Source organism: Exophiala aquamarina (genome assembly GCF_000709125.1).
Source record: "Exophiala aquamarina CBS 119918 chromosome Unknown aczIA-supercont1.9, whole genome shotgun sequence".
Lineage (NCBI taxonomy): Eukaryota > Fungi > Ascomycota > Eurotiomycetes > Chaetothyriales > Herpotrichiellaceae > Exophiala > Exophiala aquamarina.
The window spans coordinates 838,829-865,831 of NW_013550579.1; the positions used below are offsets into that span (position 1 = coordinate 838,829).

At 48.7% G+C, this 27,003-nt stretch overlaps 11 protein-coding genes across 11 annotated transcripts; 5 read left to right on the forward strand and 6 right to left on the reverse strand.

Moving 5' to 3' along the window:
• Window positions 1–307: 307 nt before the first annotated feature.
• A1O9_09267 (uncharacterized protein) lies at window positions 308–2,173 on the reverse strand (the record flags this gene model as incomplete). The annotated part of the gene is made up of 4 exons (XM_013401961.1): window positions 308–669; window positions 741–1,453; window positions 1,507–1,823; window positions 1,895–2,173. The coding sequence occupies 4 exons, from the start codon at window positions 2,171–2,173 to the stop codon at window positions 308–310; spliced, it is 1,671 nt and encodes a 556-aa protein (XP_013257415.1).
• Window positions 2,174–3,195: 1,022 nt separating this feature from the next.
• Window positions 3,196–4,919, forward strand: A1O9_09268 (uncharacterized protein; the record flags this gene model as incomplete). Its single annotated transcript, XM_013401962.1, has 4 exons — window positions 3,196–3,210; window positions 3,314–3,965; window positions 4,045–4,180; window positions 4,352–4,919. 4 exons carry the CDS (start codon window positions 3,196–3,198, stop codon window positions 4,917–4,919), a joined length of 1,371 nt encoding a protein of 456 aa, XP_013257416.1.
• Window positions 4,920–6,750: 1,831 nt separating this feature from the next.
• A1O9_09269 (uncharacterized protein) lies at window positions 6,751–8,091 on the reverse strand (the record flags this gene model as incomplete). The annotated part of the gene is made up of 3 exons (XM_013401963.1): window positions 6,751–6,905; window positions 6,971–7,200; window positions 7,256–8,091. The coding sequence occupies 3 exons, from the start codon at window positions 8,089–8,091 to the stop codon at window positions 6,751–6,753; spliced, it is 1,221 nt and encodes a 406-aa protein (XP_013257417.1).
• Window positions 8,092–9,038: 947 nt separating this feature from the next.
• On the forward strand, window positions 9,039–11,431 carry A1O9_09270 (uncharacterized protein; the record flags this gene model as incomplete). The annotated part of the gene is made up of 2 exons (XM_013401964.1): window positions 9,039–9,950; window positions 10,067–11,431. The coding sequence occupies 2 exons, from the start codon at window positions 9,039–9,041 to the stop codon at window positions 11,429–11,431; spliced, it is 2,277 nt and encodes a 758-aa protein (XP_013257418.1).
• Window positions 11,432–12,066: 635 nt separating this feature from the next.
• A1O9_09271 (scytalone dehydratase) lies at window positions 12,067–12,554 on the reverse strand (the record flags this gene model as incomplete). The annotated part of the gene is made up of 2 exons (XM_013401965.1): window positions 12,067–12,401; window positions 12,500–12,554. The coding sequence occupies 2 exons, from the start codon at window positions 12,552–12,554 to the stop codon at window positions 12,067–12,069; spliced, it is 390 nt and encodes a 129-aa protein (XP_013257419.1).
• An 876-nt stretch (window positions 12,555–13,430) lies between these two features.
• A1O9_09272 (uncharacterized protein) lies at window positions 13,431–15,353 on the forward strand (the record flags this gene model as incomplete). The annotated part of the gene is made up of 2 exons (XM_013401966.1): window positions 13,431–14,424; window positions 14,515–15,353. 2 exons carry the CDS (start codon window positions 13,431–13,433, stop codon window positions 15,351–15,353), a joined length of 1,833 nt encoding a protein of 610 aa, XP_013257420.1.
• Window positions 15,354–16,031: 678 nt separating this feature from the next.
• On the reverse strand, window positions 16,032–17,744 carry A1O9_09273 (uncharacterized protein; the record flags this gene model as incomplete). Its single annotated transcript, XM_013401967.1, has 2 exons — window positions 16,032–16,745; window positions 16,767–17,744. 2 exons carry the CDS (start codon window positions 17,742–17,744, stop codon window positions 16,032–16,034), a joined length of 1,692 nt encoding a protein of 563 aa, XP_013257421.1.
• A 765-nt stretch (window positions 17,745–18,509) lies between these two features.
• Window positions 18,510–19,565, forward strand: A1O9_09274 (uncharacterized protein; the record flags this gene model as incomplete). Its single annotated transcript, XM_013401968.1, has 1 exon — window positions 18,510–19,565. The coding sequence occupies one exon, from the start codon at window positions 18,510–18,512 to the stop codon at window positions 19,563–19,565; it is 1,056 nt and encodes a 351-aa protein (XP_013257422.1).
• A 553-nt stretch (window positions 19,566–20,118) lies between these two features.
• On the reverse strand, window positions 20,119–21,872 carry A1O9_09275 (uncharacterized protein; the record flags this gene model as incomplete). The annotated part of the gene is made up of 2 exons (XM_013401969.1): window positions 20,119–20,929; window positions 20,983–21,872. 2 exons carry the CDS (start codon window positions 21,870–21,872, stop codon window positions 20,119–20,121), a joined length of 1,701 nt encoding a protein of 566 aa, XP_013257423.1.
• Window positions 21,873–23,741: 1,869 nt separating this feature from the next.
• Window positions 23,742–25,157, reverse strand: A1O9_09276 (uncharacterized protein; the record flags this gene model as incomplete). Its single annotated transcript, XM_013401970.1, has 4 exons — window positions 23,742–23,789; window positions 23,842–24,292; window positions 24,342–24,888; window positions 24,935–25,157. 4 exons carry the CDS (start codon window positions 25,155–25,157, stop codon window positions 23,742–23,744), a joined length of 1,269 nt encoding a protein of 422 aa, XP_013257424.1.
• A 719-nt stretch (window positions 25,158–25,876) lies between these two features.
• Window positions 25,877–26,754, forward strand: A1O9_09277 (uncharacterized protein; the record flags this gene model as incomplete). The annotated part of the gene is made up of 4 exons (XM_013401971.1): window positions 25,877–25,939; window positions 26,002–26,437; window positions 26,497–26,648; window positions 26,698–26,754. 4 exons carry the CDS (start codon window positions 25,877–25,879, stop codon window positions 26,752–26,754), a joined length of 708 nt encoding a protein of 235 aa, XP_013257425.1.
• Window positions 26,755–27,003: the final 249 nt, after the last annotated feature.

Sequence of the window (27,003 nt, forward strand, 5' to 3'; positions counted from 1 at the left end):
TCCTGTGACTACGATAGTCACCAGTGGATTCTTCGTCCACATGTATTTCAAAAATTTTCACGAGAGTGTAGATGTATGTTATATTGAAGTTGATGACGACAACAACACTAGATATATGGTGCCTATGCTCGGGTAGTGGTGAACCCACTCGATTTGATAGCGGCTATTCGATCATGGCAATGGAAGCCTGCAAATTGAACTCAACTCTGGATGTCACCCTCAATTTCTTTTCCAGATACTGTTCGAACAACGCTCTATTTTAGAAAGCCTGAAATATCTCCGACACCATATGCGTCGCCATGTGGTTCTACATATTGACCTGCCGCAGCTTCCATGTGGAACCACGGTGGCTAGTAAACGTATCTAAACTGCGGATTCTGCATGTTGCTCCAAAGTCAGTGGGCTTACAAGTTGTCTGCAGATCCCGTGGAGGGTGAAAGCGCAGTTGATTCGCACTTACCTTCTTGTCAGTCACGTCATCTTCATATGCGTGGTCATAACCCTCCAGAATGCCAGACTGATCTCGACGTTTGTTTTGCCAGATACAGATGAAACGGTACAGGATGTTGAGACTCGCCGACGCTGCCGCAGTTACTAGGACTGCAATAAACCCAGGAAGATATTCAGGCGCATCTTCGGGCTTGAACAGAAGTGGTGCAGTAAATTGGCCTGAGGAAAACTGAGTCAGAACTAATTTACGGCTGGAAGTATTGACAGAACTTGCGGAGGCTGAGACTTACCAAGGCAATACCCAACGTGGATGGCAGATGAGCTGACGACTCGCTTGGTATATCCAGCGGAGTTGGCAATGGACAATCCCATGATGACACCCCAGCCTCCACTGTAGCCTGTCATCAGGTACACCGCAAAGAGGAGGCCGCCTTCCGCATCTCGAGGGAGTTTCCACAAGAGTAATGATGCCATGATAACAAGGAGTTCGCAACAAAGGATGGCAATTGTCCTCGTATTGCGGAACTTGTATGATGTGTATGTGGTAAACAGGATGATTGCACCACCAACGGCCCCAGCGGGGATGGTTAAAAGGAGGCTATTGAGAGTATTGAAGCCAAATCCAGAAATGATAATGGGCATAAACGTGTTGACCGGTCCTGAAGCAATCATGCTCAAAAAGGCTTGAGCAAAAATCAGCCAAAATTTCTCGTCTCGGCATAGTTCTAGGACATGTTGCTTCTTGAAATGTGTATTGCGCACTCCGCTGTTATTGATTCGAAGGCGAGCAACTGCAATATACTTCTCTCGCTCGTGGAAGCCTCTGGCACGTATCGGATCCGGGGGCATGCAAAAATAGACTACGGCCGACCACATTGTGGTAACCACGCCACCAACAATGTACATATATCTCCACGGCGATAGAGAACCTTCAATATGACCAAGGCCATAATTGAGAACAGGGGAAACGAGCGTTATCATCCCAGAGGCAGCGTACCAAATACTAGATCGAGAATTAGTAAGCTGGCCTTTTTCTGTAGGAAATACCAATCTTACCCCATTCTCAATGCTTGCTCATCTTTTTTATAGAACTGGCCGACCATAAGCATAAAGATAGGGCTCACTCCGGCTTCGAGGAAACCGAGGAAGAATCGCTGGACGTAGAGGCTCTGCCAGGAGAAACAAGCAGCAGTCAAGAGGAAGCAGATGCCCCAGAGCAATACCAGGCTACTAGCGACCCGCTCGATCGGATATCGCTGGGCTAATTGAGAAGCCGGGTACGCTCCACAGATGAATCCTAGGAAGAAGATGGCAGAGGCCATGGAGTATCGATTTCCAGTCAACTCGAGGTCTTTGCGGAGTCCGAAGAGTGCCTTTGGTGAAAACGGGTTGGTCATTGATTGCTGCTGAACCACGCAGAGGCACAGTCTAAGGGAGGACTTACTGCTTGAGAAATCATTGTTTTATCATAGTACTGCAGTGCATATGTGACGACGAGGATTGGCAGCAGGCGTCGATCAATCTTGGTCCTAACTTTCTTCTCTTCTTGCGCAGTCCAATGTTGATTCCCGGAATATGCAGCCAAGACCTTCATCGCCTCATCTGTGTGGACTGTGTCGACCTTGTACTTGTCGGACAGACTTCCTTCGCCGACGTCTGTAGTCGGAGGTGCATCATGTGCTTCTACGACGTCCTGCTCCTTCTCGACCTGGGAAAAGTTCATGATGATGTTCAGCGTGAAACCCCTGTGCGGATGGTTGTAGACTTGCTTTGGAAAGATCAGAAGACTAGTATATCAAAGTGAATTGAGTCTTCCGCAGAGAAAATCGCTTGCGAGCTTTTGTATTTATGTATTCGTGTGACTTCCAAGTCAATACTTACAGTCAATATTTACTGATAACGGATGGATGATGCCCTTGAGAGTGGGGAACCTTTTCGGCGTGATTGTTGCGTGATGGGTATAGACACGGCATATCTTGGTTTGTGAGGATATTAGGAGTTCATTTTGTGTGCTGAAATTGCGGGGAACCAGGAAATATCGGGTGCCAAAACTATTTCAACAATGGGGAAATGCATAACGAAGAGATAAGCGATGTGAGTGTAAGGAACAGAAACTTGCAACGTCCAGTAAGGAGTGCGATGATGTTAATCGTGACACTACTGAGCCAAGGAGTGAAAACTCTCTGAAGTTAGAATTGGTCCCCTAGGGAGGTTAGCCAAGAGTTCTATCTAGACGAATCGGAATCGCCGCTCGGAGCGGAACCGGGAATAATGAATCTTATTTACCTAGGCTAGGAACTCGATGGATAGGAAGTCTATCTAGCAGAATCGATCTAGAAGTTTAGTAAATTTACCGGGCCACTACTCCCCCACCCTTGCTATTTATCCAGTCTACGCGGAAAGGGTGGACATAAGCGAAGATCGTTTCGCCATCCTGAGTACGCGTTGATTGTGCAATCAAGCGCATTTAGGTAGCTTTGGCCACCATTGTACGATACAACTGGCAAGTCATTCGAGTCCGAGATACGTGAGCGGCAAAAGAGGGCAGTATCTACCGGCTATTGAAAGGCTTCTTACAAATGGTCTTAACTGGGTGTATACAGATTTGGCCCGAGTGTTCATCCAGTCACGGGCATCATCACAATAGTATTAGCTGTGATAGACTGCTTTGATGTTCTGAAAGTATTTCACCCCCAGACCTACAAACTGACTCGGGAAGAAAAGGAATCGAAACTTTCAGCAGCAATGCCTGGACTTGATGTGAGTGGTGTCGGAAGCTTTGAAGCATGCGCTCAGTCCTATCCATGAACCTTGAAAAGAATGCCGTCTCGACAGCACAACTACTGACGGATATTCTACAAAGGTCATCGTCGTTGGCGCCGGGCTGGGCGGGTTAGGAGCAGCTATTGCCCTTCGACTGGCCGGCCACAATGTGAACATTCTTGAAGCTGCTCCTAAGATTGGTGAAGTGGGAGCTGGAATACAACTGCTCCCGAATAGCAGCAAGATTCTCCGATCTTGGGGAGTTTTGGATATGATCGACCCGGCCAGGATTTGTGACACGGAGACATGCAATATCTTGGACTGGAGAGGGAAACTTATCTCTTCAATGAACATGAATCTTGCCGCCAAGGAGTACTCTAGCCCATTCTATGATGTGCATCGTGCCGACCTTCACAAAGCACTTCACGAACGTGCCGTCCAACTCGGAGCACAGCTATACGTCGGCGCCGAAGTTACTGATGTGCGCTTCGACAAAGAGCACGACTGTGTCTTTGTAACCACAACATCTGACTCAAAGCCTTCATGGCAAGCAGACCTTGTTGTGGGCGCCGATGGACTTCATTCGAGATGCCGACAAATTGTTTCGGGAAAGATTGATGCTCCGCGCCATACGGGTGATATGGCTTATCGACTTCTCCTCGATGCCAATGAAATCCCGAGCGATGCTGAAATGAAGCCGATAGTGGAAGAAAAGGCTGTGACTTACTGGTACGGGCCGGGTGCCCATGTAGGTATGGCGGTCCCGCAGCCCATCAGCCGGCATTCTATCACAGATGCCAATATCAACGGTTGTTCACTAATAAATCGTAGTCACTTATGCCATTCGTCAACGCAAGCTGCTAAATATGGTCTTGCTTGTCCCGGATGACATGCCAGCGGATGGTCCGTCGACATTAGCGGGTCAGGTCAGCGAGATGCAGAACTTGTTCAGAGACTGGGATCCCAGGTAAGTGGCTCTGTGAGAAGGGTAATTATGGCGGGCCTGCTGCGCAGCACGCAAGACGGTCTTTCCCATATCCTTTCTCATTCAAAAATGCTCTTTCGATACTATCTCTTTCCTTCCTTGCCCACACAGAGTCCGGCGACTTAGCCAAGATTAACCATTGTTTAAAAATAGGATTGTATCTCTCCTGGACAAGTGCAGATCAGTTCTCCGCTGGCGACTGTCTATTTGGGACCCAATAGACTCCTGGGTTCACCCAAGCGGCTCTATGGTGCTCCTCGGCGATGCAGTCCATGCTACACTACCATATTTAGCAAGCGGGGCAGGCATGTCTTTCGAGGACGGTGCTGTTTTGGGCGAGTGTCTCAAAGACCTCGACAGGAGTACATTCCTGAAGGATAAGCACAGGGCATTGGCAGTATACGAGTCATGCCGAATGAAGCGCACTAATGCCATTGTTGCCAGGGGTAACCTTCAACAAGATCTCAATCATCTCGACGATGGCCCTGAGCAGATTGCACGTGACGGGAAGATGAAGGCATTCGCCAAAATCGAAGAGAACTATTGTCCAGGGGACAACATTGATTGGGAATCTCTGTCATCATCATGTTCACAAACACTGATACCAGGTGAAGACCCTTTGGTTTGGAGGAGGTTTGGGGCGGGCGAGTGGCTATTATCATATGTCCCGGAGGAAGATGTCCTAAAGGAACGGCAAAGTGGTCTTAACGGAGATGAATAGATTTGGAGATCCCGCAAGGGAAATAAACTCCAGGGTTCGAGTAGTGAAGCCTGGAACAACGTAGAGCTCTCTTACTATACTGTACCTTCCAACTTTCCGGAGTACTTTGAAGCATTGTTCTAATTTTTCCAGGGGATAAAGTGCTGGTTGCAAGGATTCGGTCACTATGTAGTTGAGAGGGGTTGGCATTATGACATAAATTGGCAGCCGGGAGTTAGAAGCGGCTTTTCTCATCAGTCTGTTGGGAGCAAGTAATATCTATGCCTCCACAGAGAAAGGGTCCAAGTAAAATGATACAAGGTTATTGGATGAACTCTAGGGAGGACAGAGTTTTTAGTCTACGTGCGCACAAGGTAGGTCTATAATCTAGTAGTTGAGGCTGGAGAGTGCTCATACTTGACATGTAAACCATCAAGGACGGCTTCACCTTCAGGAGGGCTCCATACCAAGCATCTTGACGGAATTATTTCCGGAATATAGAGAGATCTACTACGCTTCGGATACACGTGTTTCTAAAGTCAGTATAAAAATAAGTTCTCTGATAAGGGCCTGCTGAAATAACCAAACAAGAACAGAGCTTTTACATTTGGAGCTGATGGTAAGACACAGGGTCCACAAGCATGACAGAGAGGGATAGAGACCTCGAGTCACTCCAGGGACCGTTTTGGTTAAATTGATCCTGCGAGCTACAACAACCTTGTCTATGATATGACGAACAATCCGATGGCCATCTGTGTTTATGCTCCGGACTGGGATAAGTAAAGCAGATGTAACTCGCTCTAGCTCCGCAGAGTAATCTCCGTAGAGTAATCTCGGATACCGAGTCTCAAGGACCGTACCTAACGGTCATTTTTCAGAGATGTGCTTGAAGGCGCTCAGAAAATCCATATGGTGCGGGTGCATCGCGTATGGGAGATCTTGTTCAAAATCCTCGGCCAAGTCACGTAAAATTTGGCGGCGAGCCTTATCCTTAACCTGTTCCGGGGACCCGGCTTCTTGATCTCTGACATTATCCATCTTTAGTTGGCTAGCGAGGTAAATGGTACATCCAAGAGAGATATGCATAAGGATCCACAGGCGACTAGCTTGATGATGTGCCCTCCGTAAAGACATGAAATGGCGGAGGATGGTCTCACAGCGATCCATACAGATCAAATCTTGGACTTCACTAGCTTCCTGGTTCTCCCATACCGTTACCAGCGAAGGAGATGTTTGTTGTAGCTTATTGGCAAATAACGGAATGGCTAAGTGATGCCGATGGAGCTGGAAGATGAAGAAGCTGACAAAGATTTGAAATACATCGTGAAGGAGACGCTGGTTGTCGTCTTTACAGCTGGCTCGCTTCCGCAAGTATTCTTCAGCAGAGGCTTCCCACAGAAGAATCTGCTCGGCCGCAACTTGAAACCGTACTGCTGGGAGAGCACGCGAGCCGGCGCGTCGAGCATGCGTCCATTCGTGGTATATGTCGTTCATTATCGTCGCAAGTCCATAGCAGCTTTCTAGGTAAGGGTATCCTTTCGGACCAGGGCACGGTATTCGCTTTACAGAGCCATCGACGAAAGCAGCTGGTGGTCGGTCGTAGCATAGCGAAAGTGTAGTATCCTGCCATACAAGGCCTTGCCTAAGATACGGGGTCAGTATGCTCATTGCCTGGAGGTGGAAATAAGGTCGACACGATCGGCAAGGTCTATCTCATACCATAACTCCCAAGACTGTCGCTCAATGGCGGTAGAATACTCAGTTAGAGGCTCTACACAATGTAGACCTATGGATTGTGCTGCGCGAATAGCCATTCCTAAGATTATAATTAGTCTTGATGTCGTAAAGTTGATCAGGCAGCTGTGCCAGTACCAAGCAATGACCATGATGCAGCAGGATTATCTTGTACGCGTAGATTTGCGGCCAGTGCGGCCAAGACTCGCACATTATCGATCGTCGGCTGTAGAAGATAGTTATCGAGCCGGAGGAGCTCGAAGGCGCAACAGACTACGAACAAGAGTCTTCAAGTTAGCATAACATAGAAGAGTCCGAGATATTGAGTTGGTTCATACCAAAGACTCTGGAGTTCAGGTCATTGTCGTTGCGATGGAAACTGCTATACGAGCATCCGCTCGCAAGAACACAGAAGAGAAGTGCTAGCCACGAAGCAGACCGAAGCTCGCTTTCTCCCCTTTTACCATTGGAGCGTTCACTCCAAAACGCCCTAGCGTCCACTGCAAACCCCTGCAAAGGAATTGTCGGGGAGATAAGATTGACTGAGATCTGAAAGGAAGTTAAGTACCTAAGAAACGGTCTTGTTAGCAAAAGGATATAGTATTACGACAGAAGCAACACACTGTTCAAAGGTTTCATTGTCGGGGAGGGCGAGGCAGATATCTTCCACCGTAGCTCCAGGCTTCCAAAGACTCGTAAAGGGGTGTGTAGAGCCCGTGTCGGTCATATATAGCAACTGCATGGTCTCGTATGCCGAGTGCCGGGACGATTTGGTTTCGTCCCTGGATTGTGGAGAAGCTGCAGTAGGATGGGCCGATTTCAGGGTGTCAACGAGGATCGAGGCCAATGACTCGGCACCAATATGTACGGATGCGCCGATACTATCGTCAGCAACAGCTGGTGGTGGCGCGTAGATTGGTGGGGTTTGCAGTGGTGGGCGAATGCCAATGGCACGGCCTTCGTCTGTCTGCGGCTGCTTTGCAGATTCTTGAAGAATTCCGCTACCAAGAGAGCCCAAACGTTTGACCACCTCCTCGGCGATTGTTTGCATTCTACGTTCGAGATCTGTAAGCGCTGCTACTCGATCTTTTGTCGATGTAACCGATGGTTTAGAAGGAGCAGTAGCTTGTTGTCTGCGCACCTGGCCGTTTTGGTCCAGATACACGCAGAGCTTGGGCTGCTCATGTTTGAGGCAATTTCCGCAAGGGGTCATACGATCACAGCGTATCTTTCGGCAACGACATGGGTAACACGCCTTGGGGTAAGACTTACGCCGGCGTTTTGCAAGCAGTTGATTGATGTTTTGAATGGTAGGAGTTTCGTCCTTTAGTCTCTCATACTGGGTATTTGGGGCAGCCTTCAAAAGTCCTGGTGTTGGTCGTCCTGAAGGGGCAGTCGAAGCTCCCTGATGATGTTGAATTTCACTTTCCAGGCACCTTTTGATTGGATTGGAAGTCATAGTCAGCTGGCGTGCAGTCAGATTTTCCAGGTTGATGTCAAGGTAAGCGTCCCGTGGAAACCAACGATAAACCACAAAGACCAGGCAATCCGTTGACGCCAAGCGCGCTAGATTCTGATGCCGGCGGGGCTGCTTGGACGGCGTTCCGGGATAGGCACCTCAATGTCATGAGAATATCAAGGACATCGATCGAATTGCTCATAAGTATCTATATAAGAAAGAATCAGAGGCCTCAATCATCATCCTCATCGACCTGCCAATGGGCCAAATCTATTGTTGGCGCACCTGCACAAGGAACCGTACTGGCGCAGCCGAGCAAAGAACTCAACCTACAAGCAGATGGAGCGCCCTCACAAGCAACTGAGTCAACTACTTTGCAACTGATGCAAATACGCGGTAAAGGAGCCAGAGAATTCAAGGAGGTGCGATTGGAGCCCGACTCGATCAAGTTTCTCCCAAGTACATATACCAAGAGAACTGACAACAACTAGCGGACAATCAGAGACATTTCTACATCTGTGGTGCGCCGTATGTGCCAGGCAACATCGCCAACCCACTGCACATAATTACTAGCAGCACGTGACACCGATCATTGATAACGCGTGGTTTTAATAGCTTACTCGTACGTCTGCCCTCGGCAGCTCGTCTACCATTCAGCAGTGGCCACGGCCCCTTCTAGATCAGCCAAACAAGTTTCGTCGCTTTGGCTACGACCTGTACCGCAAAGCTCAATTTCAAGTACGAGGTATTCCATACTTTATTGCCCGAGCGTGTGCGTGGGGAGGGGATACGCAGATCAGAACTCCCTCTTGTCCGGTGTGTGATTTACTTCAAAGTCATACCGGGTCCTAGTCCGGCGTTTGCCCACACGAATGTCAAGTTTCGCATTGACGACCACCCGTCCTGCTGCTTGTGTGTTCTGCTGTTGATCGTTCTCTAACGCGGTCATGCCCACGAGACGGTATGCCTGTACCCATCAAGGTTGTGACCGCGCCTTTCCCAAGGCCGAACATCTTGCCCGCCACGAACGAAGTCACCTCGGCTTGAAGCCATTTGCCTGCCCAGTATGCCATCGACGTTTCGGACGTCAAGATTCTATGCTCCGCCATAGCAAACTACATGAGAATTGCTCTACCAACAACTACGTGGCCGATAGTCTGACTACGCGCCGGACCCGCAATCATTTCAGCTCAGAAAGCACTCTTCAGTTTCACGCTACAGCCTCTCAAACACCTGTAGCCTCGTCAAACTCAAACTCGGCTTCATTGTCCAACAACTTGCAAGCTACCATCGGCCTCCATCAAAATGGTGCTGAGCTGGTTCAGGCTTCGCTCGCGCACAACTCTCCTAGCGTGTCAGGACCTAACGGCATGCCAACCTCAGATGACTTTGGGGGAGCTCTGGATGCAGGTTTCGCAGTGACAGATTTTGGATTCGACTGGACCATCGCATCCGAGGACATCTTCGGGCTCCTCAGATCGGAACCCTCGATGGTCAACCTAGCCTTGCCTTTCCCTCAGTACACACAACCCCTCTCAGACGCACAAACATACCTTACCGACAGTTCCATGGAGAGACATGCCCCACAAGGGTCAGTGGATGCTAGCAGAGATGCCGTGCAAGCAATGAGCAATATCATCAAGGAGCTACCAGCTAAGCTCGTGGCCGAACTGGAGAACAATGATGTTACATCCTCCTTCTTTGATGAATGTATGGACCTCTTCTTCACACGTTTTCTGACCACCTTCCCCCTTGTCCACAAACCCACATTCCATGCTCGAGAGTGCCGTCCAACCCTCTTGCTCAATATGCTGGCGCTCGGCTCGTCTTTTATAGGCTCCAGCGATGCCACAATCAAGGTAGGCGCTCAAACTCTTTCATCATAGTTCTCACTTACCGCTCCAAGAAAGTCAGCCTCTCACGCCGACTTTGCCTGACCGGTTAGTCTTTTCAAGTGTGCTAATGCCATGTTCAGGGCGAATCACTGTGGTCATTAGCCCACGCGGTGGTAGCAACTTCATGGCCTACATTGATGTCACACCGAGGTCCTCGCGATGCTTGCGACGGCGTCCAACTAGTCCAGTCCGCTGCTCTTGGGCAGATGTACTCCCTATTGTCCGGAAAATATAAAATACGAATGACGAGTCAAATCTTCCATAGCTTGGGCTTCTATTGGTCCCATGAATGCGGAATGTTTGGGTTGAGCATGTCTACGCAAACGACACTTCCGTCTCCTGTGGCAAGCCCTGCGGAGAAGCTCGAAGTATGGACAACCTGGGCGTCGTCTGAAGTGCAGTTGCGGGCACTTCTCACGCACTACATTCTTGATGGGGTCATTGCACAATTCTCTGGCAACCCCACATGTGCACATCACGCTGCTAACGCATTACCCATGCCGGCCTCTTCTGGCGCATTTGAAGCTACAACCCCAGATGAATGGATTGAAGAAATGACAGAGAGCACCCACATCGGCATGTCATTTCAGAAGTTCATCTTCGCTCTTTTCCACGACAATGAAGCCATCATCAACCAGCCTATACCGGAATTCGCCATGCGCGTTGTGCTAGAAAGTCTCCAATCAATGGTACTCGAAGAAGCTGAAGCAGGTGGTAGCACAATCGGGACGCCAACGCGGCACGAGATCTGTGGCGCCATGCTCCGTCTACATCACTACCAAGTTACTCAATCCTCGAATGCCGCGGAGCTCTTGTTACGGTGGCATTGCATTTTCATCAGCATGACTGTTGACACGAGAGCTCTCTGCGACCAAATTTGCTCGGTATGCGACGTGTCGGAGCAAATCTTTCGACCACGCTCCAATCATGTACGTCATCGGAATTTTGACGTCAAATCCTGGACAGAAACTTGCGATGCTCGTCGAGCCCTACTACATGCCTTCGCCATCCGCGAGCTTGTACAGAACCTGCCTCTTGGACGTTCGCAGGCGATTCACATTCCTTTCGCCGTATTTATGGCTGCGACAATCCAAGCGGCATTCATGGCGACCGGTGCTCAGGTGCTCGCTGTCCCCACGCGCATAGACTGGGAAGTCGCGTGGCTCAACGGAAATGTCACTGACCTTGAGTCTTCATCTCTTAGGGACAATAGTTGTATTGAAACCCAACAATTTCTAGAAAACACCTTCACCCCCGAAAACCTGCGACACCTGTCTAGGAAGATGTCATTGGAGTTACACAGTCTCCGCATGCAACTCAAGGGCATTTCGTCCAGCTGGGGTATATCCCATCAAATGGATCACATCATAGGTCAATGGCACCGGTCGCTCAAAGTACGGAACATACTTCGAGAACCTGAGCAAGGGCGGTCTCTCTACCCATGACATACTGCATGTGGAGACAGATTACAATATGATGCCTTCCGAATGTCAAATTTGGCCATGTCTGACCAGTGAACGGGCGTGAACTCTAGTTCATGACGTGTATGTGACTGCAACTTGCTACCACTGAGACGGCTGTTTGCTTTACTCATCTGTCCACGCTGTACTGAGCAAAAAGAATCGTCCTGGACAGAGCTTTATACCAAGCAGGCTAGGGACAGGCCACGAACTGTCATCCCCAGTGCAAGCCTGAGCCGGAAACTTGCCACTTTCTGAGACGGCTGACATCAAGCAGACTGGTAACCAGGTAGACTTTAGTATTTTTGGACTTCAAGCTATAGCCCAAAACCTTTGCTCTTTTCGGTCAAGGGCGCTTAGGCCTTCTGAGTCAAAAGTTTGTAAGTCGATTTCCACACTACGACCGAGACAGAGCCACTCTAATTTCTCATCCAGGGAGGAAGAATTGTGCTCGGCCCTTCATATTCCCGGGAAGCAAAAGTTCCTTACTCCAGATGACAGTATTTGCTGCAGAGCACTGGGGAGAGGAACTTAAGAAAAACCAATCATGACAAATCTGTGTGTAAAGAGATTTTCCAGACTTTTCAGCTTTCATAATTATAACTATCCACTATGTAAGACTAATGGACCTTAAAGATCTTGTGGAAATCATATTCATTCCATCGCACCGTTGGCCGCAAGCCAGCTAGCTTCCACTGCCCATCCACTTTCTTGTAGTAATGTCTCATCAGCGCATGTCCGTGGCCTTTGGCCTCAACCTCCTTCTTGTCCGACTTAGTATATCTCTGGTGCGCTGCTCGTAGCTGATGGTGGCCGAATACCTCGTCATCTGAAACGCGCTCAAATTTCGAGGCGCCGATAAAGTGTTGGGTGTCGACCAGAGGGTCGCCTACAAAGCCCTCACTAGAAACCATGCCAACAAACTCTTCTGAAGGCATTTCATCCCACTTTTGGCCTGTTACTTCAGTGTAGTCGACCTGATCAACATCAAGATGTTACTCGATAGTCTTCCAATCTACCAAGTATAAAAAAGAATAAAATCGAAGCACATACTACCAATGTTGGAGCCACAATGGCCCGCAACCGACCCCAATCCTAGGTATTCCATTATTGAGCTAATACCCCTATCATTGAAAGATGGAAAGGTATCGTTGGTGTCTCTTACGTACCTTCACATCATAGCTATCCCCCCATTCGAATGTAATCTCTTTCAGCTGGTGAGCAACTGTCGTTGTTGTCAGCGACGGCTATCTTGCACGTTTATGGCAACGAGACTCTCTTACGCTCGGCGTCAATTCTCGACATTGTTATAGATAGAGTTGGGTCTTATCCAGACGGCGCGCGGTAGGAAGTCAAGTGGAGGGCACAATAAAGTCATATATGCAACCTGCGCAGTCCAGCATAGTACTACAATCATCAAAAGCTACTAGTAACCACGCCTTGTGGGGTCGAGTCTAAGTCCAGAACAATCACTGTGGCACTTCTGCAAGCTGGCCATTGTTCGATATGTGGGCGGCGACTTAAATTGGATTGCATATTCGTGGTCCCTCTGAAATAATCCGAGTTCACAATTGCCTGGTTCTTAGCCTCGTCCCGAAGACGGAATTTGATCAATTCTCGCCAGCGTGGGGCCTTCTCCACGGCTAAGGATAATGACGCTGATTCGGTCCACACCAAAAAGGGCAAGGCTAGGCTTCTCCGCCAACTAGCGGTTAGGATTGTGGTGGGGAAAGTGGGCTTGGATCCCTGGGTTCGATCAGAGAAGTTCATGGGATTGCAGAGTGATTTGCACCGATACAGATGGCCAGGATATCTGCGCTATGTAGGTCGCGCAATGTTAAACAGGCAAGGAGTCTAGTTCACAAGCATCGACGCGCCCTTGAAGAATACAGCGTTTTCGGGTTATTCGAGTTCAAACGCTGTACTATGCGGCTTCTTGAGTCTCTCGCCTCATGAATCCAACTCATAGATAAGTGTTAGCATGATGAGTCAACCGACCTCGAATACTGCTGGACGGGCCAAAGCAGGGCCGCTCATACAAGAGCAGTTTCCAGACGTTGTCATCAGCAAAATTACCACAGCACCTGCACATCCACTCTTCAATTACCAGGGCTTTAAGCCAGGAAGGACAGTCCTCAGCAAAGGCTACACCAAGGCTGAAGGATTTCGGGCTTTTGCTGTCGACACAGTATTCGACCGGGACCTGGCTATCACAGTCCGGGATGGAGCTCGCTTGTATACCGATATTTTCAGACCAGCCAGCTCCGACACTGAATCTGTGCCAGCGATACTTCCCTGGAGCCCTTATGGCAAGACAGGCACCGGTCCTCAAAACTACGATTTCATGGCACCCTTCCGTGCTGCTATTCCCAAGGGCAGAACATCAGGCTACGAGAAATTTGAGGCACCGGATCCGGCCGAGTGGACTGAGCGAGGCTACGCCATGATCAATATCGACGCCCGTGGCGCGGGGCATAGCGACGGTATCATAGCCCACTGGGGTAACCAAGAAGCACAGGACATCTGGGATGTCATCGACTGGCTTTCTCAACAGCCGTGGTGCAATGGCTCAGTGGTTATGGCTGGTAACTCGTGGTTAGCTATCTCTCAAATCAACTTTACCTCGCGAATGTCTCATCCAGCGTTGAAAGCTATTGCACCCTGGGAGTCGTATACCGACCCATATCGCCACTTTACCGCTCGTGGTGGCCGACCTCATATCCCAGGATTCCATAAGATAATTGCGGGAGGTTTTGCCGGGCCGGAAGGTGTTGAAAATATAGTTGCCATGCTAACTCTACATCCTCTTTACGATGACTACTGGGAAGCTAAAAGAATTCCTGTGGAGAATATCAATAACATCCCTCTTTATGTCCTGGCGTCATACTCGAGCATGTTGCACACTAATGGCTCCTTCCAAACCTTCCGCGAGGCCAAAACGACCCGGAAATGGCTTAGAGTTCATCCATATCAAGAATGTACGGTTAATCATATTCAGCATAAAATCCCTTTCACTTACTCCCGATTGACTCGTGCATTGGCTTCGGACTAAAATTTTGATTTTCTAGGGTACGATCTATATCGGGACGATATAAATGATGAGCTACAGCGCTACTTTGACCACTATGCCAAAGGAGTTCAAAACGGATGGGAGGAGAACACGCCTCCAGTGCGACTATCTCTACTGGGTTTTGACCACGCCAGCCCAGCGAAGACGGTCCTTGAAAGGCCTGAGAAAAGGTACCCGCTCGAGCGCCAGCAGTTGACCACTTTTTATCTCGACGCCTCGACTAGCTCCTTACACAAAGTAAACCCGACAAATGAGGCATCCGTACAGTATGAAGCCCATCATTTGAGCGACAGCGCCGACTTCCGCCTCTTTTTCGACGCCGACGTAGAATTGGCCGGACCTTCCTTGGCAACTGTATTCATGTCGACACCCGACTCAACAGACATGGACATTGTGGTACAGATCCGAAAGATCAATTCCAACGGTGAGCCACTCAAGCATCTAAATTATCCATGCCATGTGCCGGAGCCTGAAGTTCCCGATTTGAATGTGGCCAAAACTCTGGGCCCACAGGGCTTTCTCCGTGCCTCACACGCGATTAGCATCGACCGGTCGCTATCGGCCTCGGAAGTCGAACCCTTTTACACCCATCGCGTGCGTCAGCCAATTGAGCCAAAAGGCACGATAGTGCGACTGGAGATCCCCATTTGGCCGATCGGTATGGTCTTCGCTGCGGGTGAAGGAATCATGCTCCGTATTAGCGGCCATGATATGTGTCTTCCAGAGACAGAGTTGTGCAGGCTGACCGAACCGGAGGATGAAAACGTCGGTGTACACGTTCTATACACCGGTGGACAGTATCCCAGCTCACTGACGATCCCGGTGATTCCAGCCTAAGCTGCGCAAGGGAGCCTGTCGAACAAAAACACGGTCCTACTATAGATCTAACCAATGAACCTCCATAATGAAGGAGCTACTGGTGGTTGACAACTTTTCTTGGGAGTAGGGATATGGAGGGTCGTATCGACCCGCATGGGGATTTAGCCCAGATAAATGCTTCTTACATGAGCCTTCGTGATGAGCCGGGTTTCTAATATGCAAGATTTGGTATCAACGACGATCTTCATGATGTACCCGCAAGCCGTATGCATTCAGGGCCACAAGAAGCCGCATACACTGGCTGTCAACGCTACATCTGCCAACTACATTCCTCAGGAGTTGTACAATGGTTGACCTATTGATTTTAGATAAATTACATGTTACCCGTTAATGTTGTTCTCAGATAACATTTCCTGTTTGCTCTTAGCCGCCGGTATTTACGTGCTACGATAGTTTCGACAGTCACAAATTTCCAGTTGGTTAGCCTCGATTAGACGCTGAATGACTATATTGGACGCAGTGATCTTTTATTCTCATATTCTCTACTCTAGAAACCGTGTGCATGTCGATTTCTTGAAGCCGTTGAAAAGTTGCAAACATCGGTCCCGAATAATCTTCACTATGGGATCTTTACAGGCGCGTATTGTTAATGTGGGATTGACCGAGGTAGGCGACTTCTCGGCTGATATGCGCCAGCTATATCTTTTGCTCTGACTCATGGAGCTCATCAACACCATCGTGGAGATTGATAGTGTCGGTCTCCACGGGAGCATCAATATGTGTGTTGAACTCGTTGGTTGGATTGTATATGAAAAAGGCAGCTGTGAGAAAATGTTGTAAGCAGATGCCCAATCCGATAATAGCACACGAATCCGTGGTGGGCAAAACCTTACCAATGATTGCAGGTAGAGCGAAAGCCCCGGCTGCGACCCATACATAGCGGAATGCCACAGAAAAAGCATCCAGAAGCGCCGCACCACCAGCATGAATGATTTCATTGTTGACACCAGGTATCTGTGCAATAGCAGTGGCGTTGTTGGCAGTCAGACTACTAATGAAAGGGCCGAGTGATGTCTCCGGTAGACCCAAGGGCAGGACCGCCGCGGCAATTTTTGGAGCAAGATTAGTGGAGAGTGCAGAGTTGAAGATGGCATTATAGATGGCCAACCCAACAGAGCCACCTAAGCTGCGCACCCCTATCATGAGCCCGGAACAGACAGCGATATGCTCAATTGGAGCTGAGAATTGCGCTGCCGTCATTAATGCTGTTAAGCAAAATCCTAGTCCCACGCCCAAAATTACCGGATAGCCCCAAAGGTTGGCCACGGATGTAGTGGGAGTCACAGTTGCCATGAGAACATTGAAAATGAGGAGGGCACTGAATGCAACGATAATCACTGCTCGGATTGTCTTAGTCTTTCAGCAATAAACCCCTGCAACGACGGCGAAAAAGGCGTATGAGTAGAAGGCAATACTATAGTGTAGGCCAACCTGAAGGGGGTCAGGTGTGTGGAACATGCTGATCCCAAAGGCGAAATATGTGTTGGCACAGAAGAAGCTGATGCCCTCGCAGAAAATGCAAAAGACGGCTAGAGGGAAATTGCGATCTCGGAAAAGGCCGTGGTGGAACATACCATCGTGCTTGAACCGCCATTGGTACACAACTAGACCTATTGTCAACGCCACGCCAATGAGGAAGGTCGCGAGGACGTGTACGTTAGACCAAGGATAAGGATTCTGCGACCATGAGAGACCAAGACAGAAAAGGAGTAAACCACTTGTAAGTAGAAAATACCCAACCCAATCTAGCCGTTGAATCTTCTCTCTAGAGGTCAGTTCCAACTGTAACTGGCGTGGTGGAGGGTTGTACAGAAGTGCCACGATAAGGGCGCTGCTCGCGTAGATAGCAGCCGCGATATACCAGTATATTCTGAAGTTCTCAGGGCGCGTGTTGCGAGTCAATGCCCCCCCAACATAAAGACCGAAGATAGCCCCCATTGGTGCAGAGACATTAACGCTGGCTTGGGCGTAGGAGCGATGTGTCCGAGGCAAAACCTCAGAAGTGACAGCATGGAGTAAAGGCTGCGCACCGAAGGAGAGACCGCTGACGGTGAACCCTGCAATGGCCATCGGCATAGAATTGGCACGCGAGACGACGATAGAGCCAACGCAGCCAGTGGCGGTCAGACACACAAGGAACCATTTCCTGCCCCAAAAATCCGCCGCTTGGCTGACTGGAGAACTGAGAACAACCGTCAGGATGGGTATCACTGAGGTGAGCCAGACAGTATCTTGAGCGCCACCAACGACGGCTACAATGTCTCGAGCGTACGCTCCAGATCCCACGACATTGACGAGCTGGGTGAAGTATACGAGGTTCACCGCCTGGGCAGCATCAGCTTTCAGCATCTCATGCGGGAGGGTGCCTATGTACCAGGACGAGAATAATTGTTTTAGAATGAATTTGTCCTTGAGGGTGCCGATGGGGCAATGCCTCCTCCACATGTGCATGAGGTCTTTCACCCATCCTGATTTAAAATCACGAATCGCAAAGAGTGTTGCAAGCTTGCAAACATCCACAGTGCAACAGCAGAAGTGATAATTGTCAGGTCGAGAGATCTATGGCAAGAACATGGGGACTTTATGGATATTACTACGGGTTCCTTGCCAAACCTCGAACAGGCAACGACAACTGTAGCCCGAGCAATTACGCTTGATGCATTGCTAACCAATTTTGTCGGTGCCCCACGGAGAGGATGTCCGCTATAGACGAGAACGTGGAGAAATTAACGCTCTAGTCCAGACTGCGTAAAGAGCAAAGCCACGGCTGAACCCAGAAAGTGAAAGGTTGGCCAGCCAGACTCAGGGAGTATTGTTGGAAACAAGAGACCAGACTCATGTTTCGACCTTCCCCACTTCAGGTTCCCCACAACTGCAGGGCATTGACTTTGCTTATGTGGTACGCAAGCTGATTGGGGTGGCAACTCGAGCTCAAACCTTTCGATCGCGGAGCTTGAGACTCTGAATATCTGACGACCTTAAGAGCGCCCATGTTGCCGAGCATGGTGATTTTCACTCGCCCTCGATGCAGACTATTTATTATTCAAAGGTGTCTCATTTCATTCCTCTTTTAAGAAACTTTGACTCAACTGGCCGACCGTGTGGCTCTTCGAGATGGGTACCAATACCCAATACAAGACCGTGCTTGTCACAGGTGCCAATGCCTTCTACTCAGCCGCTATTATGGACCTGCTGGCCAAGGACGGTGTCAAATTTCATGCCGCTGTAAGGAGTGAATCGGCCAGACCACCGCTAGAAAAACGCTATGGGGACAACATCACTGTCTTCATTGTCCCGGATATCACAGTACCCACTGCCTTTTGTGAGGCCATCAAAGGTTGCGACGCAGTTTTCCACGTAGCGTCACCCTTCAAATACCAGTTCGTGAATGCAAAGGCAGAGGTCCTTGACCCGGCAATACAGGGGGCTGTCTCGGCCCTGGATGCTGCGGCTAAAGAGCCTAGTGTGCGTCGCGTAGTCTTTACCAGTTCGGTCGCCGCCTGCCTGGATCCAGTACATCCCACAGGATTTCAGCGACCGGGCTATACGTACACAGAGGAAGACTGGAATCCTCTCACATACGAGAAGGCGTCGACGTACAAAATATTTCCCCCAGTGTACACGGCATCCAAGGCGCTTGCTGAAAAAGCCGCGTGGGACTTTATGAAAGCTGAACCGCGGAATTTTGAACTGGTCTGCATTAACCCATGTCACACGTGGGGTTTCTACAACCAACACGTGGAGTCACCCGCAGGCATGAACTCGACGAACTCAGACTTGTCCAAACTTATGGATGGCCAAGAGGAAGACTTGCCCAGGACCATCATGCCATGGATGACGGATATCTCTGAGGTCGCTCAGGCGCATGTGAACGCTCTTTATAAGCCCGAAGCCAATGGCCGTTATATAATTGCCAACCACCCTTATGACTTTCAGAAGGTAGTTGACCTCATGCACGAGCATTTTGCGGACTCGGACTGGATTAGCAATGTGCCCAAAGGAACACCGGGGAAGAAGGTTTTGAAAGATCATTTTGTGCTCGACAATACTCGCTCACGGGAAGAATTGGGTGTGACATATGGCCCGTGGGAACAGAGCGTCCTCAATTTCTGCAAACAATACGCCCAGGATAGGGAAAGATTTGCCAAAAATGCGAATAGAAGTTCTTAGGCTTCAAAAAAGCAGCTTTGACCAAACCCAATGGATAAAGCCCCTCCCTGCATTACTGCCGTTATATGCGAACTTAAAAGATATCAGACTTTATCTTCCCGAAAGCTTACCAGCAAATTTCCGGAACGAGCTCTGTCTAAGTCCACGTATCAGAAGGAAAATTACACTTCACAGTTGCACTAATAGCCTGCGGTTACGCCGCCAGCATGTAACAAATATTGTAGACGGTGTCTCAAAGCAAGTCGTCGTTGATATTGGATCATCAACCTCTGAATCTGTACTGTAGTATCCATGCAACTCGTGGTTTCAAGGTGTTCCTGGTTGTTGTCTGCGATGATCAATAAACTTCTCGTGGGCGAAGCGTCGTGCGTTCCGCTCCAAATGATGATCAGCACGCTTAAGTTGAACAAATAAAATCGCTTGAGCATGTGCAGTTTTCGGTTGTTACAACCTAGTCGCTTCGGTATTCTGAAGACAGTGCCTTGCAATCTTTTCTGCCAACAAAATGTTCCCAGCATTTGCTGGCTCAACACGAGAACGTTAATCTAACCAGCTATGTTCCCAAATTCAAACCCTCATTCGGCCTAACGCGTCTCTTGATTAATGGCAATGAGGGGCTGATAGTATCCATTGCCCATAAATAGCCCCAAATATCCCTAGCGTGGTCCTCAAGAACGTAATCCCACCAAAGAAACGTAACAAGAATGCCCTTAAATACTGTCCAAGACTCAGATTGAAGACTCATCTTCCGGACTAGATATAACAGCTTTCGCAGATACCAGTCTCTATGCCCAGTTCCTTCGGAGATGACAGTACCCATGAATGTAATCCAGAGAAGCAATCTTGAGTTGGGGTCGCTATTCCCCATAGCTCCCTCTTCACTAAGATGGTACGCTGTCAGGATCCGCCGTAGATCCGTAATAAGCCGCGGTTTGGCACTAAAACTTTGTGCTGTGGGGAAGAGAATTAGGTCACTGAAGATCTGTATCCCCAGGCGACAAGCGTCAAACATGTCGTTGTGGTGCTCTTTAGGCACACGAATCTCTTGGGGGTTTAACTCATTCAAATCATGTTGGAAAACAGTGGTTAGCGCGCAGATGACGGGAAGAGAAAGGTGGCCTTCTCCAGCACGGTGATTTTGGCCAAGAGCCACAGTTAGCTGAGCTGCGCGGATCGCCAGCTTAACAATATCAGGGTGACTGTTCTGGAGAACGCTTGTACACCACCCTGTCCTCATTTCTAACATCAGTTCCTCTCCCTTGGCATCGAATGTAAATTCATGAAGATCAGAGAACTGTCTTAATTCCTGCAAGACAGGAAAAACCGGCCTGATCCCTTGCTTAGTTGATACAATCACGTCCGATCTGTTGTGCATTTTAGTCGAAAACACTCGGATAAGGATGACAAAATTACTCACAGTCCTATTGGACGAGAAAAATTTGTACTTATATTTTCAAGGCCGCCTCGCTGCTTGATCAGCTCAACGATTGCGCGGAAATGAGGAAGACCCATCTCAAATCGAGCATAAAGCTTGAGATGGAGAGCTTCCGCCAGCGGTGTTTCAGGGTAACGTGACAGAGTAGCAGGACCATCGTACAGGTCTCCACCTTGTGACATAATTCTCATGATATTTTCGAGTAGATCGTCCGAAACCGGACCCTTGATCTCTTCAAGCTTCTTTCGAATAATCTTCATTGTGATGGCCTGGTGCTTCCAACGAATTTGTAAAAGATTGCTCATTGCAGATGGATCAGTGCTTAGCACATAGCATAGGCTGACTGCGTTGGATATTTGAGCATGGAAGGTAAGGGGTGACTGGACGGCAGTCTTCCTCCAATGTGTAATCACTGCCTCACGAGCTGCTTTGGTCATCGCGGGGTCAAACTTGGGCCACAGGTTCAAATAGGAGTGTTCTAAACTGCTGTATGCAATTGGCGGAAGGTTCCGAGAGCTGTCAGCATTGAAGGGATCTAGTTTGCTTTGCCCTAAGATGGTAATAGGGTGTGGAAGACTGGTACTGGCCGCGAATTCACGGCATCGGGCGCTCTGGCGGCCCAAGTGCCTGAGATTATCTCGTTTTCTTATATGGTCTTCTCCTGGCCAGAAGGGTTCGTGCGCCAGAGGCTTGCGAAAATTAATCTTTATAGCGCTGTCGTTGTCAGTATCCTCTTGGGAGGCTGGATATTTCGATTTTCGTCTGGCATGGGACACTGTTGCTGCATGGGATCTCGCGTCGGAGGCTTGAAGTTCTTCCTCCTTCGTTGTTAAGCCCTGGTGAGGTCCAACAACGATCAGAAGGGAGTTCATATTCGTCAGAAGAAGGCACGATGCAATCACCACAACAACGTCAGATTCTGAAAGAAGCAAACTTTTGGAAGCTTAATTGAAATTTCCAGAGCTATGAAGATTCTCCAACAAAGCTATCCTTCCACTTCACTATACTTATTGTTTAAGTCGGTCAAATTATATTAGCGTAGTAGAATCTTTGCAACTATTAGGAATGAGTGTTCGGGGAAGATGCATATTAAGGAGTGCGTGCTACCCTGAAGAAGTTAAATAGGAATTGTTAAAAGTCTACTAGTCAGCCACTCGATTCCACGGTGTTGAAATCCTGCAATCCTGCAATCCTTCAATCAACCTTAGCTCCATGCACCTTTAGTCATTGCCTAGGCCTTGGCCACCCATTGTCATCTTAAAAGGAAGTTGTGGTGTCTCGGAATGGAAGTAAGAAGAGGGTTTCTAATACATTACGCAAGAAGGATCCAACTCGTAACTAGGCGTTGGTTGGCAGCATGCCAAGTGTGTTCAAGCATGCAAGAAGGTCGACCTGCTGACAGTCCTCACAGCACAATCATCAACGTGGTGACTCAGAAGTACTCGGCTATGGGCTATGTGTGTTTCGTGCGCGGAAACCCCCTGGCAAGACCTCGGGGCCAGGCGATCCTAGTTTTGGAGGTGAATCAGGCTATCAGTTCTCGCGAGCTCTGTGCAGGCACACCACAAGACTTTGCAGACTACATGGGTTGTGTGAACGATTTGCATGATGAGGACAGCTAGACTCCGAAAGTTGTTCGCCAAGCGCTTCCGCCGACAAGGACTCGAATATGACGATGTGGTTGACTGGTCGATCCTGGAATTCCAGAGCCCGAAGCCCGAAGCCCAAGAATACCTAACACCGAAGAGTGACAATAAGTCGGCCATACAGGCGATCGCAGACCCACGTAGCAAATCTGGCTATGGTATCGTGCGCCGCATCTTCACCAGAGTGAAAGCTTTAGGAGAACGACAAGCCAAGGTACGATTACACTGGATCCTAGCCACAGTGGGAACGCAGGAAACGAACGGAAGGGTCAATTCTGTCGCCAAAAAAGCGGTTGCTACGGGATACGCTATATCTTGCCTCATCTTGTATATTCCTATATAAGAGCGGTCCACAAGAAGATTTGGCAAGAGAGGTAAAAAGAATCGACTTTTTTACCCAAGGACGAACATTTAAAGTAGACTAGTAGCGGACCCCTAATTAAGCGAAATCTACGCGTGTGCAGTTTTATACGCGACATTAAACCTATCTTCTAGCCTATCTATGAATAGGATACTGCTATCTAATGAGATAATATACTCGAAGATAGAAATTTAGGGACGGTGTTTAATATATATGTAGAGTTCAAAACGGTGGTGTAAATTTAGTGGTGAACTACCCGTGGCTACGTGAAGGGTAACGATAGCTAAGGGATCAGAAGTAGGTAACTGTAATCAAAGCTCCTACTATCTAAGTAACGCAACGAGTCGGGTCGGGGCCCCGAAAGGCCTATGTTAAGGCCGTGTTTCCATGGAGTTTTAGGTCTCAATAGGAAAGGTGGACTCTATCGAGTAGTTATATAGTATCCTTACATTTTAAGTAGGCTATTAGAGCGAATACCATAGCCCCTAGCAATCAGGCCAAAGAGGCGTGGAGTATCGACACGAAGCATCGATATCTCAGGCAATCCACTATAAATATGTATTCTTTGGCATCCCGCGACAGAATCCTACTAGAAGTACCATAAGTTTCCAGGACTATTGGTCATATACTTATCCGAACTAGGTCTCGAGCCCATTTAACACTACGCTCTACTATTACTAGAGTTGTATTGGTTTGTAAAACAATGAGTACCTTATCTCCACTATTCTCTACACCTATAATTTCAGCTTGGTAAAAGCATATAATAGTGGCGATATGTCGACCTGGCAATTTGATAAGTTGAAGTGCATTCGCAGGATTAGCAAGGATACTTACATAGGAAGAATTGAGCTGGTCAAGTGATGTAACTCCCAACAAAGCCATTGTAGTTTCAAGTTCATGCTTGAGGATTCGAACGGCTTTGCTGGCACCCGCTTCACGATAGATGAGGGAATACAAAAAAGGTCTTCCAAGCCCAACTCCCTTTGCTCCAAGGGCAATTGCCTTAACGATATCAGAGCCCCTTGTAATCCCACCGTCAACAAGGACGTCGCATCTCTGAAAGACTTCGGGGCAGTGTTTCCGAATATCAACCAAAGTTTCAACTGAAGATGGAGCTCCATCCAGTTGTCTACCACCGTGATTTGAAAGCCAAGGATGTACTCCATAATACATACATAGTTGAGCATCTCTCCAGCTTTGGACACCTTTGATGGCAATAGGGAGGTCCGTGAGACCTCTGAGCCATTCGATCGAGGAAGCCCAGTCAAAAGTCGAACAAACAGGACTGCTATCATGTCAGGTCCTCCAAAAGAACAAGGACAAACCTCACTCACGGTCGGATAACTGTAGGATCCTTGGTGAAGCTTTCATCTTCCTCGCCATCATCATCTTCCTCGCCATCATCATCTTCCTCGTCCTCCGTTTCGGTGATTGTGATGCGTAGATCACGCTCCCGCTTACCAGCTCTGATGGCATCCACCGTCAGAGCGAATCCTTTATAACCCAGCACGATTGCGCGCTTGATTTCCCTTTCAGTGACTGTCAAATCAGTCATGGGGTAGACTTGCCAGTATATGGTTTGATTAGGCCCTCTTGCAGAAGACATAGCTTCTTGGCGAGATCCAGCATTGTTGCATACCCAGTGCAGAATATCATGCTTCGCAGCTGCTTTCGTCAGGAACACGTCCCCACCTGGTGCAACCAAATTTGCTCCTCCAGCAGGGCAGATGAAAAAGGGGGCAGAGAACTTGGTTCCCAAGATCGAGCAAGACGTATCGATGCTTTCTATTGGTCGCAATATCCGAGGACGGAAACGAATGGCTTTCCAACTGTCTCGATTCCAATTAACGGCATATTCGTCTTCAGCGCCGGTCTTGAGAACTATTCAGGGTTAGGTGCATGTATATGCTTGAAAACTTGTACCTACATCCAAAAGATCTTTGAGGTAGGGAGCGAAACGCAGCTAGTTCGAAGTCTGAAACGCTGACAATGGATGACAGCTTCATTTTATTCGGCATCAGAGCTCTCGCTATGCTTTCTGCGATGGGTCGCTGGGGAATTTGGGGAGCCGCCGCTCGCACATCTGTGCTGATGGGCTTTGGGTGCACCTGAGAGGGCAGAGCGGGCGATTCGATGGCAACGCGTCCCATGTTTTGTCTAAGGTACATATGTGAGGCATAGGTGGGCGGCCAGAAAGATGAACACATACTCTGGCGTCAGGTACTTGGAAAGAGTATCCGCCGCATGAATGGGATCGAACTCTTCGGTGACGTCTCGACCGGCATGTTTCAGTATAATCCGCGATCCCCCTGGGTGAGAATCCAGAAACTGGGTGACATCATATGCTGTGTTGTTAATTATCACCCAACAACTCTTCCTTGTCGAATGCTGTCGAACTTCAGACCTGTCAAAAGTGAATAAACTCGCGAAGAGCAGGCACCGAAGGTAAATGAGCGCTTACCTGGTCAGCATTTTTTATAGAGGATGATATTGTGAGTGAAAGTAAAATCCAGCGTTGCGAAAACCATTACTTCGAATGTACATTATGTATCTAGCTGGACGCCGTGGTTTTCTAGCCAGCGCTGCCGAGACAAAGTATCCACCGTTCGATCAGAGACAGTAGATCGCCTTGAGGCAACGCCATTGGGGTTCACGCTGCCACCTGACTGCTCTTGTTGCGGAGACACCTAGACGACGGTTGAACAAGGGTCGGAACGAACACCGCCGGTAATGTACTCGGCTATGTCCCTACCCACTTCCACAGTTCATGTGAATTTATTTGCGTCCCTAAATCGCCCACATTTTCACCAGGCGTTTTACGAGGCTGTGCAAGTTTATTTCATTTTCGGGACTTCATCAGGTCGAAACCATGAATGATATTTTTGCCAAGATTGCTCAGGAGACAATCAGGTTCGGTCTCGGGGATGAGGAGGTACGTGAAATGCAACATATCCCTTTCTAACAAATTTCTACTGACGAGTTTACCGGGACCAGAAATGGAGGGAGCTGTACGAGCCATTTTATTCGGATCCCCCATCAAATGTGAAAGTTGTCAGAGATGAGCGATATGGCCCAGCTAAGAGAAATCGTTTGGACGTCTTTTTTCCTCAGAGCCACGTTGGCCAAAAGCCAGTCTTGTTGTACATCCATGGTGGAGGATTCTTCTCTGGCGACAAGCTCTGGACTGAGAAGGTGTACTCCAACATAGGTTGGTTCTTTGCCCAATATGGCATTGTCACCGTTGTGGCAAATCACCAGCTAGTCCCTCACGTGCAGTACCCTGGCGGTGCAGACGACGTACAATTGGTTCGAGAATGGATTTACAATAACATCTCTTCTCCAAAGTATGGGCAGGGCTCTCCTGAAAAGGTCATCTTGTTCGGTCACTCTTCTGGTGGTGCTCATATTGCAGCCAATCTCTATGCTGCAGGTAAGAGGTCTGTATCAACATTATTCGCAGCCAGAGATACTAACATTTGACCCCCCAAGGCGATCCCGATCGAGTTTCGAAATCAGCATTCTCGCCCCCGGTTGCCGGTGTAATCTACCTCGATGTGCCCTTTTGGTATGATCGAACGAAGCCAGTCCGCCAAAAAACAATCCGATCTTACTATGGCTCCGACGATGAATCTGTATGGGGTGTAAGTTTGCTAATGCCACTCAACACTTGAATTGTTGACAAGTTTCTAGCCCAAGTCTGCTGTTGGACTGTTCGAGCGTCTTCCAGATGACTCACCAGTGCTGTAAGTCTTATATATCTATGTAGATCGAACCTAACCGGCTCCTCAAGGGACTCACAAAGAGTTCCGGTGTATCTTGGATCGGTTGAGTGGGAGGTGTCAGTAACCGCTATTTCTCATTCTATAAGACAGTTCTCTTACTTCAAGGATAGACCTGAGACTGCTGATTCTATCATCATGTTCTTCAACGCATATCGCTCCCGAAGTAAGCCAGCTAGTACACTGCCGGCCTTCCATGTGGTCAAGAAGCATAATC